This window comes from Patagioenas fasciata, chromosome Z (genome assembly GCF_037038585.1).
Source record: "Patagioenas fasciata isolate bPatFas1 chromosome Z, bPatFas1.hap1, whole genome shotgun sequence".
In the NCBI taxonomy this organism is placed as follows: Eukaryota; Metazoa; Chordata; class Aves; order Columbiformes; family Columbidae; genus Patagioenas; species Patagioenas fasciata.
In genome coordinates, this window is record NC_092560.1 from 160701 (window position 1) to 176856 (window position 16156).

A 16156-nucleotide genomic window follows, 5' to 3' on the forward strand; every position below is an offset into this window, starting at 1 on the left:
TTGGGTTTTAGCACACAGCCTGTTGAGATGCACATAAGGAGTCATTATTTAAGAATTCCTTCTTGGATGCAGCTTAACTTTAAACAGAGAATTTGTTTCAGTGCTCATCATGATGAAAAATGAACATAATATTAAGCAATAAAATGTCACAAAACTGCCCACTTCTTCAGTTGCCTATGTGTTTGATACCAGCATATAACATGATCACACACAACCATCAGATAGGATGCTCTATACAGAAGTAACATCAGTCCGAAATATAATCACAATGAGTGTTAACCTGGTTCAAAGTTGCTTAAAGCTTACTGAATTCTTTGAATCAGTGCACCAGTTTCAAAACACATTTTCAGGTGTGTTTTGAGTTCACATTTGTACAACGTTGCTGCTTATGCTTAAGTCATTCTCATAGTAATACAAACAAGTAAGTATTTACAGTGGTGCTTGTGTAAAATTGAGCAGACTGATTTTTTTTTTCCTTTACTACAAAAAAAAGAAAAGGAAAGAAAGAAAGAAAAAGAAAGAAAGAAAGAAAGAAAGAAAGAAAGAAAGAAAGAAAGAAAGAAAGAAAGAAAGAAAGAAAGAAAGAAAGAAAGAAAGAAAGAAAGAAAGAAAGAAAGAAAGAAAGAAAGAAAGAAAGAAAGAAAGAAAGAAAGAAGGAAGGAAAATTGCCTTGACTGTCACAGCCTGTTTCAGTGTGCAGCAAGAGGAAGCCGCCCCAAGGGGCTGTTCACATCTTCCTTATCCCCAGGTTCAGTCGTGGCACCCACAGGCCACTAAAGCAGTAGCCAGCCAGCTGCAAAAGATGTAAAGCTACTGCTCAGTTTTGATCACACGGAGCATCAGGAGAACCACTTCCTCCTGTTCCTTTGTTTGATTTGAGACCCAGTCAACACGATCAGCTTCAAGAATAGGACAATAATCAGTTCACCAAGTTTAAAGGGCAGAATTTCAATTAGCATGTTCCTACTGGGTACTTCCCCCGCCCTTGCCACACGGTTGGCGTGGTGGCACAAGGTGTCTCTTGGCGGTCGTCCCGGGCTGGGGCCGCGGGCTCCGGTGTCAGTGACGGTCGTAGGCAGTGGCGGCTGCTGGCGGGGCTGCCCCACGGGCTGCAGCACTGTAGTAGTATGGGGAGCCTGTGAGAAAAGGGACGAGCGTGAGGAAGACAAAGGTGGAAAGGTGCCAGCTTGCAGCATGCCAACACGGGCGGCGGAGAGCTCTCCAGCCTGAGTTCAGGTTGGGTAATTAGAATAAAAATCACATTCATACATTCTGCATGAGAATGGTGTTACTGTTGCTCTGCATTTCTGCCAGCTGTAGGGTACCCAATTCTCTTCCTTCCCTTAAAACATTGGTTTAACTTACTTCACCAAAAAGTGAATTGCTTTTCAGAATGGAAGGTTGAAGTGTTCCAACCCAAACACATTACCACATGTTGACTTCTCTGATGTATTTTTTCCCTCTTTTTGGGAAAAGGAGGAGGTTGAACCCCAAAGTATTCAACATATTTCACTGGACTCAGCAATAATTCCCCCTTTTCTCAAACTACTTCCATCAGAGAGTAACCCCCTGGATTTTGCTTAGCTCTGGTAGCAACCTTGGAGCTCAAGAAAGAGCCACCAAGTTTGTGCTACCAGATCTGCTTTGGGATCACCACATTACACCAATGTCTGCCTGGCCAGGGGGAGTCCCCGGGCATCTGAGATGTTTGTTGAGTGGAGAAATTATCTTCAGAAAATATTGGTGAGTTTCCCTTTCTCTTGGTAACTAATCTCAAGCCAGAAAGCAGCTTACAACTACCTCCAGTAAATAATGCCTCAGCCAACAAAGTATCGGATACCTCATGTGACAGCTTTTGAAATGGACACTTAAGCTTCAAACTGATCAAATGTACTCTCTGTTTTGTGACTGAGTACATGTGCTACACACCTGAATGAACTACCCTGGCTAGAGTTAAAAACTTTTCAGGTTGACGAATACCAAAGCACTCATCTACCAAGACCTGAAAAGTCTTGACAATGACTTTCTGCTTTGCAGGGTTAAGCACCAGTAGATTGGGTGGTCACCAATGTAACACCTGGAAGCTGGATTGTTTGCTTGGAGGAGGAAGAGTGTTTAACTTCAGATGTACCTGGAGAGATACCAGTCTCTTCAGATAGCACCAGCTATTAAATACCGTCCAAGTGCAGTGGAAACTAACTCTGATTTGGAGTAAGAAAAGAGTTGACCAAAGACTTTTTCAAGGTGCTACCAGATTGGTCTCCAAGTCACCAGAAGATTCACATGCATGAGGCATGCCACAATGTGGAAGAAGCCCCTTGGGAAGACTGGCACACAGACACATGTGTCTGAGAACCACACACTTTGGATGAGTGACACAGCCAGCACAAGGAATCGCTCTGGAGCAGGCTGGGCTGGAGGGTCCAGTTGCACAAGTGACACCCCCAAGAGCTGCTGCCCGTTCTGAGCTCCCTACTTTTACACCACCTGGGACAGCAGCCATGATTGAGGGTCTTCATGGCCAGGGTCATGTCTTGTCACAGAGACGGTGACTTCTGCAGTTTCAGTGAGGAAGAGTAGCTGGTCCCTCCAGGAGAAGGTGGTGCCTCACTCAGGCACAGCATCAGTGGCAGCAAAACCAAAGGTGTGTTTCCAGCCATTTACTCCCCACCCCAGACTCTAGCAAACCCTATTTTAGCAGGTCTGGCAGCTTCCTAACACCTGGGCATGGGTTGAGCACGGCAGTGCCCCGGCAGTTCCACCACCATGACCACAGCAACACCCTCTGGAGCAGAGAGGAGCACCCAGCCAGTGTGCCCTGTGGTGATGTCTCCTCCTTACCCCTGAGCCAAAGTGGCTCTCCTGGGGAGCTGGAGAACCTCCTGGCCTCCCCTCATATTGCACAGCCTTCAGATGAAGGCTTTGCTGTTCACCCTAAAACAACTCAAGTGCTCACTAAAAGGCTACTGGTTCAAAAGCTCAAGCACAAAGTGGGAATTGCATCACCAGACTCTAAGAGGAAGCCCATCGACCAATGGTGTTAGCCACTGGTGGTACAATTGCAACACACAGGGCCCCAAACTGGCCTCAGTGAGCTGCCTGGAGTGATTTCCATTGTTGGTGAAACAAGCTGTGCTGCCCAAGAGGAGACAACCCCACCAACTGCAACACCTCCTGCAAGGATGGGCTCTTCCACCCTGCCTTGCTGTCACAGATCCTCCATCACCCACCTCCAGGTGTTGGCAAGCTCATATCTTTCTTCTAGGCTGCTTGTGTCCTGACTTTGGGTTTGACTATGGGAATGTGACTTCTGCGTGAGTCAGTGCTGCGGTAGCACTGGAGATGTACACAGTGTGTGGGTTCTGTTGTCCGCTGTGCCATCCTCGGTGCCCTAGACATTCCAACTTTAACATCATGCAAACTTGCTGCAAAGTGCTGGGTTTAAAGAAGACAAACCAAGGTTCAAGGCTGTGGTCCCAGTTGTGTAGCAGCCTATTCTTACCATACACAAGAGTAACTCAAGACAGGTCAGGAAATCACTGGCCAGGCAAAGCATTTGCAAGGATGTTTGCAAAACTTTTAGGCAGGACCTCATCTCAACTAGGTTTATCAATTAAAAGGCAAGTATTTTAAGCCACAATCAATGGGGGCAAAGGTAGATACTGTCAGAGGTTAACGATCCAAATTACATTTGCGGAAGTGCAGAGCTAATGGCCTTGCGTTCTCTGCTGAAGACACTGAAACCACTGCCACTGCTGGATGGATGATCCTCCTCCTGGTAAGTGACATCAAGTGAACAAGCCACACCCTCAGGAACAATTTTTCATGGAGAACATTGGAAATCTTCAAAAAGACAACGAACACTCGTCGCTGTAGCCAGCGAACAGGGGGTGCATTCTTGGGGGTGCCCAGTTTTTCAGTCCATGTCACTTCATGGCCACTCCTGGAGTCCATGGGGACCATCTTCTGCTGCAGGGCAGGCAGCACCTCAGCTAAAACACCCCACAGACCAGTGAAGAGCCAGGTGGAACAGCTGTCCTCACCTTCTGCAGCTTCAGGAGGTTGATGGGGAGCAAGGGTGGTGGTGGCCAACTCCCTGGTGTGATCACCAGCAGAGACCCCAGTCCCTCCTGGCACTGGTACCAGCACCTGATCACAGCTCAGCTCAGGCAGAGGACTGAGAAGTCCACAGAAGTGATCTAGTGGCACCAAAAAATCTCAGCCTGACCCATGGAGCAACATGTGGGTCCCACCAGGGTTAGATGCAGTGTTTCCCAAGGTTTTGGAGTAAAGGGCATTTTTCGGGGGTCAGGGCCTTTGCTTTTCCCTGTCCCTCTTCCTCCGCTGCTCTTCTGACTCAGTGCAGCTACCAAAGCCCAATATTTCTCTCATGCTTTCCAAAGACCTTACACTTCTCTTGAGTTTGATTTTTTCCAGTTCACTTTCCAGCAGTGAAATCAAAAAAGCTTGTATTTAAAGTGAAAAATGAAAACATCACATCACAAAGCATTCACTCTTCCTCGCTGTCACCATATCCCCATCCAGAACAGACTTGTCTGTCCTTCTGTCATGTTTGCTTTCTAATTCATACTATCATCAATTTATTTCTTGACACAGTCATTTCTGGTGCCTACTTGTTCTCTAATCTTTTCACAGAAACCCACAGAAGAACTGAATATAATCCTAATTGACCGGCTTCAAGCCCTACCCTTGCATTACATGGTGCTGGCACCCACAGCCATGGCTCCGTGACAGTGCAGGTGTCCTCAAGGAGCCAACGCTGCCAACCACCTCACAGGGACCACGTCCTGGCTGGAGCAGGGACACTGCATCCAGCGAAACCGGTCGTGAGCAGCGACCAGCTGAACGCAACCTGCGTTCACCACCAACCAGTGGTGAAGTTGTTATGGCAACGAGCCAGCACAAAATCGAATCGTTTTCCTTTGTTTGGCTGTTGCTGTTACCTACTCTTTGCACTAAGCTGGGTCTTGGCTCGCGGTACCAGGATGTGCTGATAGTGATGGAGGGAGCCCCAGCACATGTGTGCTTGTGCCTGTGTGTGCCCCATGCACATCCCTGTGCGGTAGTATTTTTGATGCAGTAGAGAAAAAACTAAAAAGATGTCCCTCTTTCTACCTTCTCTTCTGTCTCTGAGATGGGGGCACATGCTGTAGTCACCGAGCCACACATCGCACGTGCAGCCAGGGTTTGCAGCCCCTTCCCAGCACATCCCTCTAAACACAGGGATCTTCCTCACCTCAGCCGTGGTTGGGGTGGGATGAACCACCCCAGGCAGCAAAGGCTGCTCAGGGTTGGGTGCGAGGCCACCAGGAGAGCAGAAAGATGCTAGAGTAGTGCAACAGGGAACTGACCTTTTCTGCTCACGCTTCTGTTGACCACTCTGGAGGACTACAGCTTGGCCATCTCCCCTTCCACAGGAACCATGGGATATGGCACTTGGGACTGCCCCAGAGACCAGGGATCACCCATTTGCACCAGCTCTCACTGCAGCTGGGGAGGAGGCAGGGGGGCTGTCTGGTGCAGAGGAGCCGGAGCACTGGGGCAAGGGCACAGTGGGCACAGGAGCCATGGGGAGCAGCTCTCCTGAGGCCAACAGCTGCTCCCCGTGACCTGCACACCAAGACCATGGTCCTGCCTTCCTGTGGAGACATCAGCTCACACCTCTTCACTGGGGCTTCAGACTTGTGCAACAATGACTGGAGATGAATGACAAAAGTCTTTTCACCATTCTCGGTTCTCTCATCCTATTCTCTTCACTCCTCTCCAAAATCATTTCTAAACTCAAGTATATTTTCTTCTTGCCACTTCCAAATCACAGCATTTCTCCTTCTAGCTCCTCTTTCACAGGTCTCAGCCCGGTGTGATTGCTGCAGTGCAAGTCTTTATTGCCAGCACAGGGAATTAACTGAACGTAGGTGCTGTTAAGTGCTTCCAGTATTACACTATCAACTTGGTGAAGGGAGTGGGACTTCGTAAAACAAACTGTGTCAGTCCATGTACCAGTCCTGATTAATTTTGTCAAGGTTTCTGCTTTGAAGCTGATACTGCCAGAGCTTGCTCTCAGAAGAGAATTACCAAACGCACTCACGTATACACCTGAGAAGCGTGGAAACATCCTGGATATAGTTTAAATTAACCTCCGCTCTACCGGGGGTGCCCAGGCTCCTCACACGAAGCCTTCTGGGTGTGCCATGAGACTTGGAGCAGGATTTGAAGGCTCTGCCACTGGATTCCTACTTGCCCTGCATACAAGTATTTTTAAATTAACAATGGTCAAACAAGGGAATCCTCCTCCAAGAAGCTCCAGCACTCCCGGTTTTGTGACCAAGCTGAACTGGAACAGTAAGTTCATCCTTAGGACTTGCTGCAGAAGAAAAACTCCCATTTCTTGTTCTTTTTGATGCATCAAATTTCCATTCTCATAATTCAAATCAGTGTGTCATTGCACACTTAGAGCAATACAACCTTGCTTGTGCAGTGAGTGAGTCTATGTTTACTGAAACATAAGATTTTGAAAATACTGACACAAAGTATTACAAAGAGGATAAAACCAAGGAAGCCAAGATTATACACTTCAACAACTCCCATGAGCAAAAAATGCCAGCATTGTTGTCATTATACTTTGAAACATTTCAATTTCAATAAAGCTGCAGTTTCTGAAGGAAAATTGTAGCATCCAAGTATTTTTGCCCTTGCCTCATTTAAACATGTGTTCACAGCATGTTGCTGCATAAATGCTGCTGTAGAAACCCTCACCATCCCGAGCAGCGAGGCTTGCTGCGGTGAGCACGCCGTCCTGTCTGCTGCACACACCGCGCGCCTCCCACACAGCTGGAGACCAGGGGGAGTTGTCCCCAGAATGTATCCAAACAGGAAACAAAAAAAGGAGAAGAAAGACGAATAGGGAATGTGACAGGTAAAACATGTTCTGGTAGATGCCAGCTGGCTCCTGACCAACCTCTGTTTTAAAGTCTTCTCCTGGCCCAGACCTGCTCACATCCCCTGGCTGTGGAGCACTGTGGGGATGTGCCCTGCACCCTGGCCAGCAAGCCTAGTGCGTGAATGGGTCCACCACCTGAAATAAGGGGCTGAGCAACTCGTGGGCACAACCTGCTGCTGCTGTAGTCCAAGGACCACTGCTCATCACTGTGGGCAGCTCCAGGATGGCTTCAGGACAGCTCCGGTGGGCATGTCCTCCCCAGGCAGCAGCATGGTGTGCAGCCCAGACGCTCACCAAACGCTCTCTCTACATGCAGAAGAGCAGGGCTGGAGCTGGGTTTTCCAACAATGTCATGCCAGTTTCTTTACCAGTTTGCCAGGAGAATTTAAAAACCCGCCCAAAACCTGGTTTCCCAGGCCTGTCCACATGGAAAAGCTTTGCTAAACCTAAAGCTGCTAAAGCAGCTCTCCTGCTTCCAAAGGAGTTGCAAAATGAGAAATGGTGAAAGTATGGTGCATGCTCACTCCTTCCCCTGGCTGAAGCATCTTCCCTACATGGCCAAGCCAAAATCCTGCAGGCACTGCCAGCTGTGGCCATGGAAACTGCGGGCTGAAGCAAGGGACTCCTCCAGCTTTGTGCAGCTATGCCCATCCATATTAGCTGGAGATCTGTCTGCTGATTTATGATGGAAGCACTAACAAACCCTTAAATGTGGCACAGTGAATAGCAGCATTATACCAGCACCATGGCATGGGAGGCAGAGGCTGTCTATTGCTCCCTGAGGATTTGTTTAAGGACAAGAACCATGATGAATACAGCCTGGGTGGCTCAATTACATGGGGACTCAATTACTTAAAACAAAGAAACTGGATGAAAAAAGTATGACAAAAATTCAACATTATTTCTCTGCCGGAGGTCACATATAACAGCCCTGTCATCCATAAATCTGGAAATCTCTAAGGCATGCTACTCCTGTGTTGAGAGATGACAATTAATTGGTATTTTACTTACCTCATCCATGCAAATTATGCAGGGAAAAATTCTAATTACTGCACGCTACATGTATATAAGGTCAAAGTGGGCCAGCTTTTGACAGTGGTGTAAAATGGATTATGTTTATCCTTCACATGAGGGCCGTGATCCTGCATGAGCCACGGGGCTCCTGCCCCCCAGCACTTGTAGGGACCGTGCTGACATCAGTGAAGCTACGTGGGCAAAACTGTCCCTTGCAGGAGGGTGGATCGGGAAAACACACAGCTGGGGAAAAATTGCAGCACAAGGCTGGGGAGAAATGCAAAGTGCTTGAACAAGGAAGAAAAAGATACTGCAGGGAGTGGTGGGGCTTCCATTTGGCTGTAAGCAACCCAACACCTCCATGAAACAAGCATTCCTGATAAAGTGCCCCGAGTTTTGTCTGAACAGGAATCCTTACCCTCAAAAACACAAGGATCCTGCCTTCCAGCAGCACCACGTGTCTCTGTGAGGATTTTATGAGACAGAAAGAGAAACAAAAGGTTTGGGCATGGTGAAGGGAACCGAGAGCATTTGTGTGCCTCAATGAAGACATGCAGTCCCACAGAGCAGCCGAGCGCAGGAACCCCAGACAGCGCCAGGATACGTGCCCTGCCCACCCCAGCTATGGACAATCGCTGCCCGATGGCAAACGGGGCACAGCTTGCACCGAGCCCCCAAGGTGTGAATGGCAACTTACCCAGGAGTCCAGGGTTGGGAAACCTCCAGGAGTCATTGTACGTTGAATATTGTGGGTGGCTATACGGGCTCCCAGAAAACTCACTCCCTAGATTAAAAAGACAAAACAAACGATCATTTGAGACCACGGTTACTGCTGTGGGGAAAAGGAACTCTTCAGCATGTCAGTGCTCCAGTGAAGGCCTCAGTAAAAGCAACACTGGCCATCTTCTTTGAAGGAGGGCAATAGGGGTGGGTGAATTATTAAATGGGTGCAGTCATCTTTTATGTGTCCTGTGCACACCAGGCCTGCTGAACTGATGGGTTTGTCACAGGTAGCGAGGCAAGACAGCAAGGAGGGATGGAGAGGATCTGTGGACACACTGATGGGGCTGGGTCTTCATGGTCCTGCAGCATTCAGGGCAAGAAACACAAGAACAGGGCTGCCAGACAGGCTCTCTGCTGCTAGAAGGCACATCAAGGATAAGAGGGTTATTAGGGGCAGTCAACATGGCTTTACCAAGGGTAAGTCATGCTCGACCAACCTCATAGTCTTTTGTGAGAATGTAACAAGGTGGATGGATGATGGCAGAGCGGTGGATGTGGTCTACCTTGACTTCAGTAAAGCCTTTGACACAGTCCCTCACAGCATCCTCACAGCTAAATTGAGGAGGTGTGGTCTGGACAACAGAGTAGTGAGGTGGGTTGCAAACTGGCTTAAAGAGAGAAGCCAGAGAGTGGTGGTCAATGGTGCGGAGTCCAGTTGGAGGCCAGTATCTAGTGCAGTGCCTCAGGGGTCAGTACTGGGGCCAGTATTATTCAATATATTCATTAAAGATTTGGACGAGGGAATTGAGCGTACTATCAGCAGGTTTGCTGATGACACCAAGCTGGGAGGAGTGGCTGACACTGGAAGCTGTGCTGCCATCCAGAGACCTGGACAGGCTGGAGAGTTGGGCAGGGAATAACCTGATGAAATTTAACAAGGGAAAGTGTAGAGTCCTGCTTCCGGGCAGGAACAACCCCAGGTTCCAGTATAGGCTGGGAAATTACATATTAGAGAGCAGTGTAGGGGAAAGGGACCTGGGGGTCCTGGTGGACAACAGGATGACCATGAGCCAGCACTGTGCCCTTGTGGCCAGGAAGGCTAATGGCATCCTGGGGTGTATTAGAATGGGGGTGGTTAGTAGGTCAAGAGAGGTCCTCCTTCCCCTCTACTCCGCCCTGGTGAGACCCCATCTAGAATATTGTGTCCAGTTCTGGGCCCCTCAGTTCAAGAAGGACAGGGAACTGCTGGAGAGGGTCCAGCGTAGGGCAACAAAGATGATTAAGGGAAGGGGTAATGGGATCAAGCTGGAATACACTTAAATTTGAGAAAAAACTTCTTCTCAGTGAGGGTGACAGAGCACTGGAACAGGCTACCCAGGGAGGTTGTGGAGTCTCCTACTCTGGAGACATTCAAAACCCACCTGGACATGTTCCTGTGCAACCTCACCTAGGCGTTCCTGCTCCAGTAGGGGGATTGCACTGGATGATCTTTTGAGGTCCCTTCCAATCCCAAACATATTGTGACACTGTGATACTGTGACACTGTGATACTGTTATACACATGTGATACTGTGAAGATGAACCATCTAATCTCCTAGATAATGAGTAGACTTCCATGATGCCCAAGAGAAGAGTGTCTTGGTCCCAGACATCCACCCATCACTTTAACCCAAGAAGAGGGATGCTTTCATCAGTTTCAGATGGCTTTGAAACCCTCCAGATGAAGTCACAGAAAAGGCTCAGAGTTGTTGCTATTTATGTCCTCACCTACTCCTTCTCTCCCCATTTGTTTGTTCTCTTCACATGTCACTTTCTGTTTCATAATTCAGCTGCAAGGTCTTCAGACAGAGATTTGCACCATGGGGCTCTGGCCCTGAGTAGGTCACCAGGCTCCACCACCATGCAAACACCAGCTCTGCTGCTGAGTTATTAGGAAATCTTCTATGAATGACACTTTCCTGCCCTCCTCCTCTCTTTCTTTCTCATCTCCTTCTCCCCTCTGGTAAACAAATACACGCACACAGAACACAGCACAGCAGGAGAACCAGGAGGTTTCCTATGGCAAGAGGAGGAGAGGGCTGCCAGGCTGCTGCATAAAACGCTCGCTGTGACTTTTCCCTGTTCTGGTCCTCAGCACCGGCATAGGCCCCATCCCAAAATCAAGGGCTGCTTTTAGCCCATCGAGAAGCAGACTCCACTGTTTCCCAGCTCAGCAGCCCTGGCCACCATGACCCACAGACCTGTCCTGGGGACCACAGCCGGCCCCCAGGCTCCTGACTCAGGACTTGTCTGGTGAGTTGCTGACCCGCTGGCCCAGGGGAGCGGGGACGATGCTCTGGTCGAGGTGCTGTGATCCCCCTGCACTGCCTCTTGGTGGCTGTGATAGCCGTGCAGACTGGGCAGCCGCTGCAGCCACCTGTGAAGGTATTTTCTGCCAATACAGAAGTAACATAGGTTGATGTCAAAATATAGGATTGAGTCCAGAGTACCTTGGTCTCCACATGGTGCTGCTTCAGCAAAAACAAGTTGCCTCTCAGCCTACACCAAAGAGTGCCAACAAACACGCTGATGTCAAGAGCCGCCCATCCCTGGATTGCTCCAGGGGATCTCCGTTAACAACCCTTCTCTGTTCCCCACAGCCCTGGGACTCACGGGATCAGCCTGGGCCAGCTCCCTCCCCACGGCTGGGGGAGTGTGACAAACTCTGAAGCAGCGGCAGCAAGTGCTTCCACACTTAGCACCCCTTGCTGTTCTGGCCACATTTCTGCACAAGCTCAGAGCATGTTTTCTTTACTGCTTTTAAGGAAAGGCACTAGTTCACCATGAGCCATGGAAAACTCAGCTGTTTCCAAACATTCATTCCCTGTGAAATACATTGTATCTACATTTCCTCTGCTCCCTGTCCTGGATGACAGATGACTCCAGAAACTGAAGGTTACCTCTGTGACAGCGCTCACTCTAAAAGAGCCAGGCATGGTGAAGACAGTGAAAGCAGAAGAGTTGTCAGGAACCATCTGAAGTACCAGGGCTACTGGCTAAGGCATGCACATCACCTCACACAAGCCAGGGAGCAAAATCCCTCTGGCAAGACACAGCGGCTACTCTCTGGTCCCTTTTTCTGCCTCCCCACTGCTGCGCTGAGGCTGTCTGCTCAGACAGCACCCTCCCTTCTCTCCTCCATTCCCAAATGTCCTCAGCTTCCAGCAAGCCTCTGAACTAGCTCTGTCCTATGAAGCTTACAAAGCGTGTGGGCAGCAAACTGGCTGGTAGCACCAGGGGTCAGTGATATGATCCTTCCCAGTCCCTGAAGGCTCATGGCAAGGTCCTCCTTCCAGCATGAGCCACACAAAAATGCTTCTTCTACAGGCAGGGGTCACATACCACCTTTCACAGTGGTTTAATTTCTTCCTTTCCACAGGGCAGCGAGAAGTGCAGAGGTTTAGCCCCGTTTTAGTTGCATAAACAGTTGCACTGCCTGACTGACACAACACACATAAGCTGATGGGACAGAGTCTCGCTGCCACAACCCCCTGCGGCAGCTGTGGGTGCTCAGACAGTGGGACAGGGCAGGCAGGACAGGCTGCGGTCCCTGCTGCAGGGTGTTTGCATGGGGCATACAGTGGTGTCTGCCCAGCTGCTCCAGGCGCCGGCAGCACCCCCAACTCTGACCGAAGCTTGCAGTGAGCTGCCATACGCCTGCGAGAGCTGCACCCCAAGAGAGGGCACATGTACCCATCGACGACAGGACAGGCCCTCATTTTCAGCGGTCCCACCACTCTCCCTTCCTCCCCTTCACTGTCCCTGAGCAGCACATCTGTGGTGGGTCCCGCACCGATGCTGTGCATGCTGAGCAGGCGGCAGCACTTCCCAAACGCTCGTCAGCGCTGCGCAGGGCTGCGGGGGCAAACGGGCTGACATCTCATTGTTTCATCCTCTCCCGCTTTGCTCTCCTCCCCCACCATCCCCCTGCCCTCCTCCCCACACTCACACACAGACACACATCGTGGACCCTCTCTGGGGGATGCTTCTGTGCCTGTCAGGCTGAGGCTTCCAATTCTCTGTTTTTTATGCCTCAGTGGTCAGGGTGTCAAGCTCCTGCAGTACAGACCAGCCAGGAGCTCGAGGAGTCACTGAGCACCATCAGCTCAGTGACAGTATCACTTGCTTCTTAACATACTCTGCATATCCATCGGCCTTGCAGGGAAAAAGAAAAAAAGAAATAGAGAAAGAGAGAAGGGGGGCAGGAAGGAAAATGAGAGAAAAGAATTATGAGAGGGGAGGAAGGGGAAAAGGAGAAGCGGGGGAGAAAGTCTCAAGCCCTGATACCACCATCACAGCACTTGGGCAGACAAATGGTACAGCCATAAGTGAAACTAGGCTAAATGAATGAATGCGGCATGAATGCCTCATGATTTCCACCAGATATTCTGAGGTCCATCAGCTACAGTTTTTGACAGGGCTGCTTAGTGGCCAGCCCTCTGCCCACCGAAAACCACGACAAATCAGCTACCCAAGGATGTGCACACGTGCAGAGCGTTGCACACACGTGCCTGCCCATGCTGCGAGGAAGGGGTGGCAATGGGACCCATCCCTCCCTCACATAAAATAGTAAGCCCTCTCCTTAATAACTCTGGTGTCACTGAGGCACAAAGATACCAAACCAAGGGCTTCTGCCACAGTCAGCCCAGCTGCTGCTGCAGACCTGACTCCACTCTGCCACGGTGCTTTATGCAGCTGTAGCCCAAATTGGGTCAGACCCTTCCACCACCCATCAAAGCAGAGGTGCCGAGGAGGAGGGACGAACAGTTCCCAGTAATGTCGCTGCAACAAAGCAGCAGTGGGCCTGGGAGAGGCACTGCACCCTGAGACAGGGGACAGAGGGACAGTCCCCTCACCTATGGGGTGAGCCCCAGGGACGGCTGCAGGTGGATGGTGGCGGATGGACCCTCTGCTGCTGGCAGAACAGAATCATCTGCTCTGCAGCGCTGTGTTGTTCACTGTGCAGCATGTTCTCTGGGGATTCTCGACTCACCTTTACCGGTCTGTTTGGTTTTAAGGTAAGCTTCCCGCAAGTTTCCTTTGTGATATACAGAAAACCTGAAAAGCATGAGCTTAAGAACCATGAGATGAAGAAAGAGATTTCACAGTGTCTTTCAAACTCCCGTTGCTTTAGAGAGCTGTCCCTGGAGGGGACGGGGGGGCGCAGGTACCTCTGTGCACTGCTGCTGGATGTGGGAAACCCGCTCTCCCTGCCAAAAGGCAGGAGGATGGGGCAGCCTGGCAGCAGGGACTGCCGACTCTGTTAGATGGTGGCTGAGCTGTGGGACAGACGCAGACTCCATTTCTACCGGCCTTGAGTTTTGGTAGGTGGGACAGGGAGGCAAATTGTTTGCATTAGATTTTTTTCCAAGATGGATGCTGTAACCACAGAATAATGTAAGTTGAATGTGGTCTCTGCAGGTTACCTACTCCAAACCCCTGCTCAAAACAGAGCCAGCTTTGACATGGGCCATGTGCAGCCAAGGTGTGAAAATCTCCCAGGATGGGCCCCTGCTCCACAGATTGGCCACTGTCACTGCTCACCTTGCAGAGCACCTGGCTGTGGTCCCGTGAAATAGCACAACAGTAACGAATGTGTCCTTTAGCCTTGTCTTTTTAGGACTATCTGGCATGCAACAGCAGCAGAAACCAGCAACCTAGTCACACATGGGACATGCTTCTTACCCAGCTGCTGGTACCCTTGGACTAAAACACAAAATACTAACAAATACCTGATAAAGAAGTTTCAAATGTCACTTTCAAGTCAACGTGTTCCTCCTGTCCCCAGTGTCTCACAAGATCCTGTGAATCAGAAGCTCCAGAGCCAGTACAGCTCAACCAGAGCCAGCTACGTGAAAGCACACGTGTTTGCACACTTTTCATCACATTTTCTTAGATATCAGATATTTTGCATTTGGGATGGGGAGAAGCCACCAGGACAGTGGGGGTGAGCAGTTGTGTCTGTATGATGGCTGCAGATGATACAACATGCGGGTGGTACGATGTGCCTTCCTCCGACCACGACATGACAGCTCCCATACAAAGTGAGAGTGACCACAACCCTGCAGCTGTGCCATCCCTCCTGCTGCTGGTTTTCTTCATTAATTCTGGGTTCTTTTACCATTCAAGCTTCAGGTTTGAGATATATATATATGTTTTATATAGCCTTTCCATTTGGCAGAAAATTGAAACAAACAAGGAAAAGTGGTGTTGAATAAATGCAACTGCATGAGGGACAAGAATAGGAAGTGATGGGATATAAAACAGAGTCCTGGACAAGAACAGCAAAACTTTGCCCATTCCTCACTGGGATCCTGGGCAAGTTCAAAACTAATTGTGCTTGTTCCTAAGTTGGGTCCCTGCAGAGGAACCTGTGTCCCCCTCCAGCCCAAGCTCCCGACAGGGGCCACAGGTGTCTGTATCTTTACCTTGTGGCAAAAACTTTATTGTAACTTTTAAAAATTAACATTCTCATGGCTTTTGTTTTCTATTGTTTTCTTTTGTTGAAGCAGTCACATGGATCATAAATTTCTTCAGTGAATTCCAATAGCAGTCATTACCTGGGTACCTAAGACATGCTTGACTGAAGGGGAGTGGGGCTGACACTGCAGTGAGCCCCATGAATGTGCCCAGCTCCCGCGTGTCACTGGCCAACACCGTGAGATGACGGCTCAATCAAAGAACAGGGCAGCTGCTGCACGGGGAGAGGCTGAGAGAACTGGGCTTGTTCAGCCTTGAGAAAAGAAGGTTTAGGGGACCTCATCACCATGTTCCAGTATCTAAAAGGTGGCTACAAAACAGCTGGAGAACCCTTTGTACAAGGAGTCACGTGGAGAAGACAAGGGGTGGTGGGTACAAGTTATTCCAATTGGACACAAGAGGGAAATTTCTCCCGATGAGAACAACTGGTCATTGGAATAATGTCCCCAGGGAAGCAATGGATTCCCTGCTATTGGACACATTTAAGATTCAACCAGACAGGTGCTGAGTCAGCTTGTCTAGATGGTGCTTGTGCCGAGAAAGGTTTGACCAGGTGATCCTTGTGGTCCCTTCCAACCTGGGATTCCATGATTCCATTCAAATGCAGCCTTGAAATCTGTCACATCAAAGTCAGGTGTACAATAGAGCCAGGCACCAGCTGTGCTGGAGGTGGACATAAACCAAAGGACAGGAAGATAAGTCACTTCTCACCGTCCGCCAGCACCACCAGAGAGGTTGCTTCATGGTCCAGTACCGGGGAAGCATCCCGCGTAGAGTCAGATGGGGTCAGCGTGAGAGACCTGAGAAGAGCAGTAAAACAGCCTGGCCTCTCCGGCCTGTTTTCTCCATGGTAAAGCAAATCTGTCTCTCTGCAAAGAGCCACCATGGTGGCTCAGGCAAGAGAGAAGTTGGTTTTCAGCCCTGTCTGGAGAGCTACAG

The 16156-nt window shown here is 49.7% G+C and overlaps 1 protein-coding gene across 2 annotated transcripts in view; it reads right to left on the minus strand.

Annotated features, from left to right (window-relative positions):
- Window positions 1-645: 645 nt before the first annotated feature.
- Window positions 646-16156, minus strand: part of PAX5 (paired box 5) — a 144461-nt gene continuing 128950 nt past the window's right edge. For both annotated transcript variants that reach the window (XM_065860781.2, XM_071802035.1), the window contains exons 9-10: window positions 8673-8759; window positions 646-1136 (exon numbers count right to left, since the gene is read on the minus strand). In XM_065860781.2, coding sequence (XP_065716853.1) covers window positions 1060-1136; window positions 8673-8759 — 164 coding nt within the window. In that variant the 3' untranslated portion in view covers window positions 646-1059. The remainder of the gene's footprint in view (window positions 1137-8672; window positions 8760-16156) is intronic.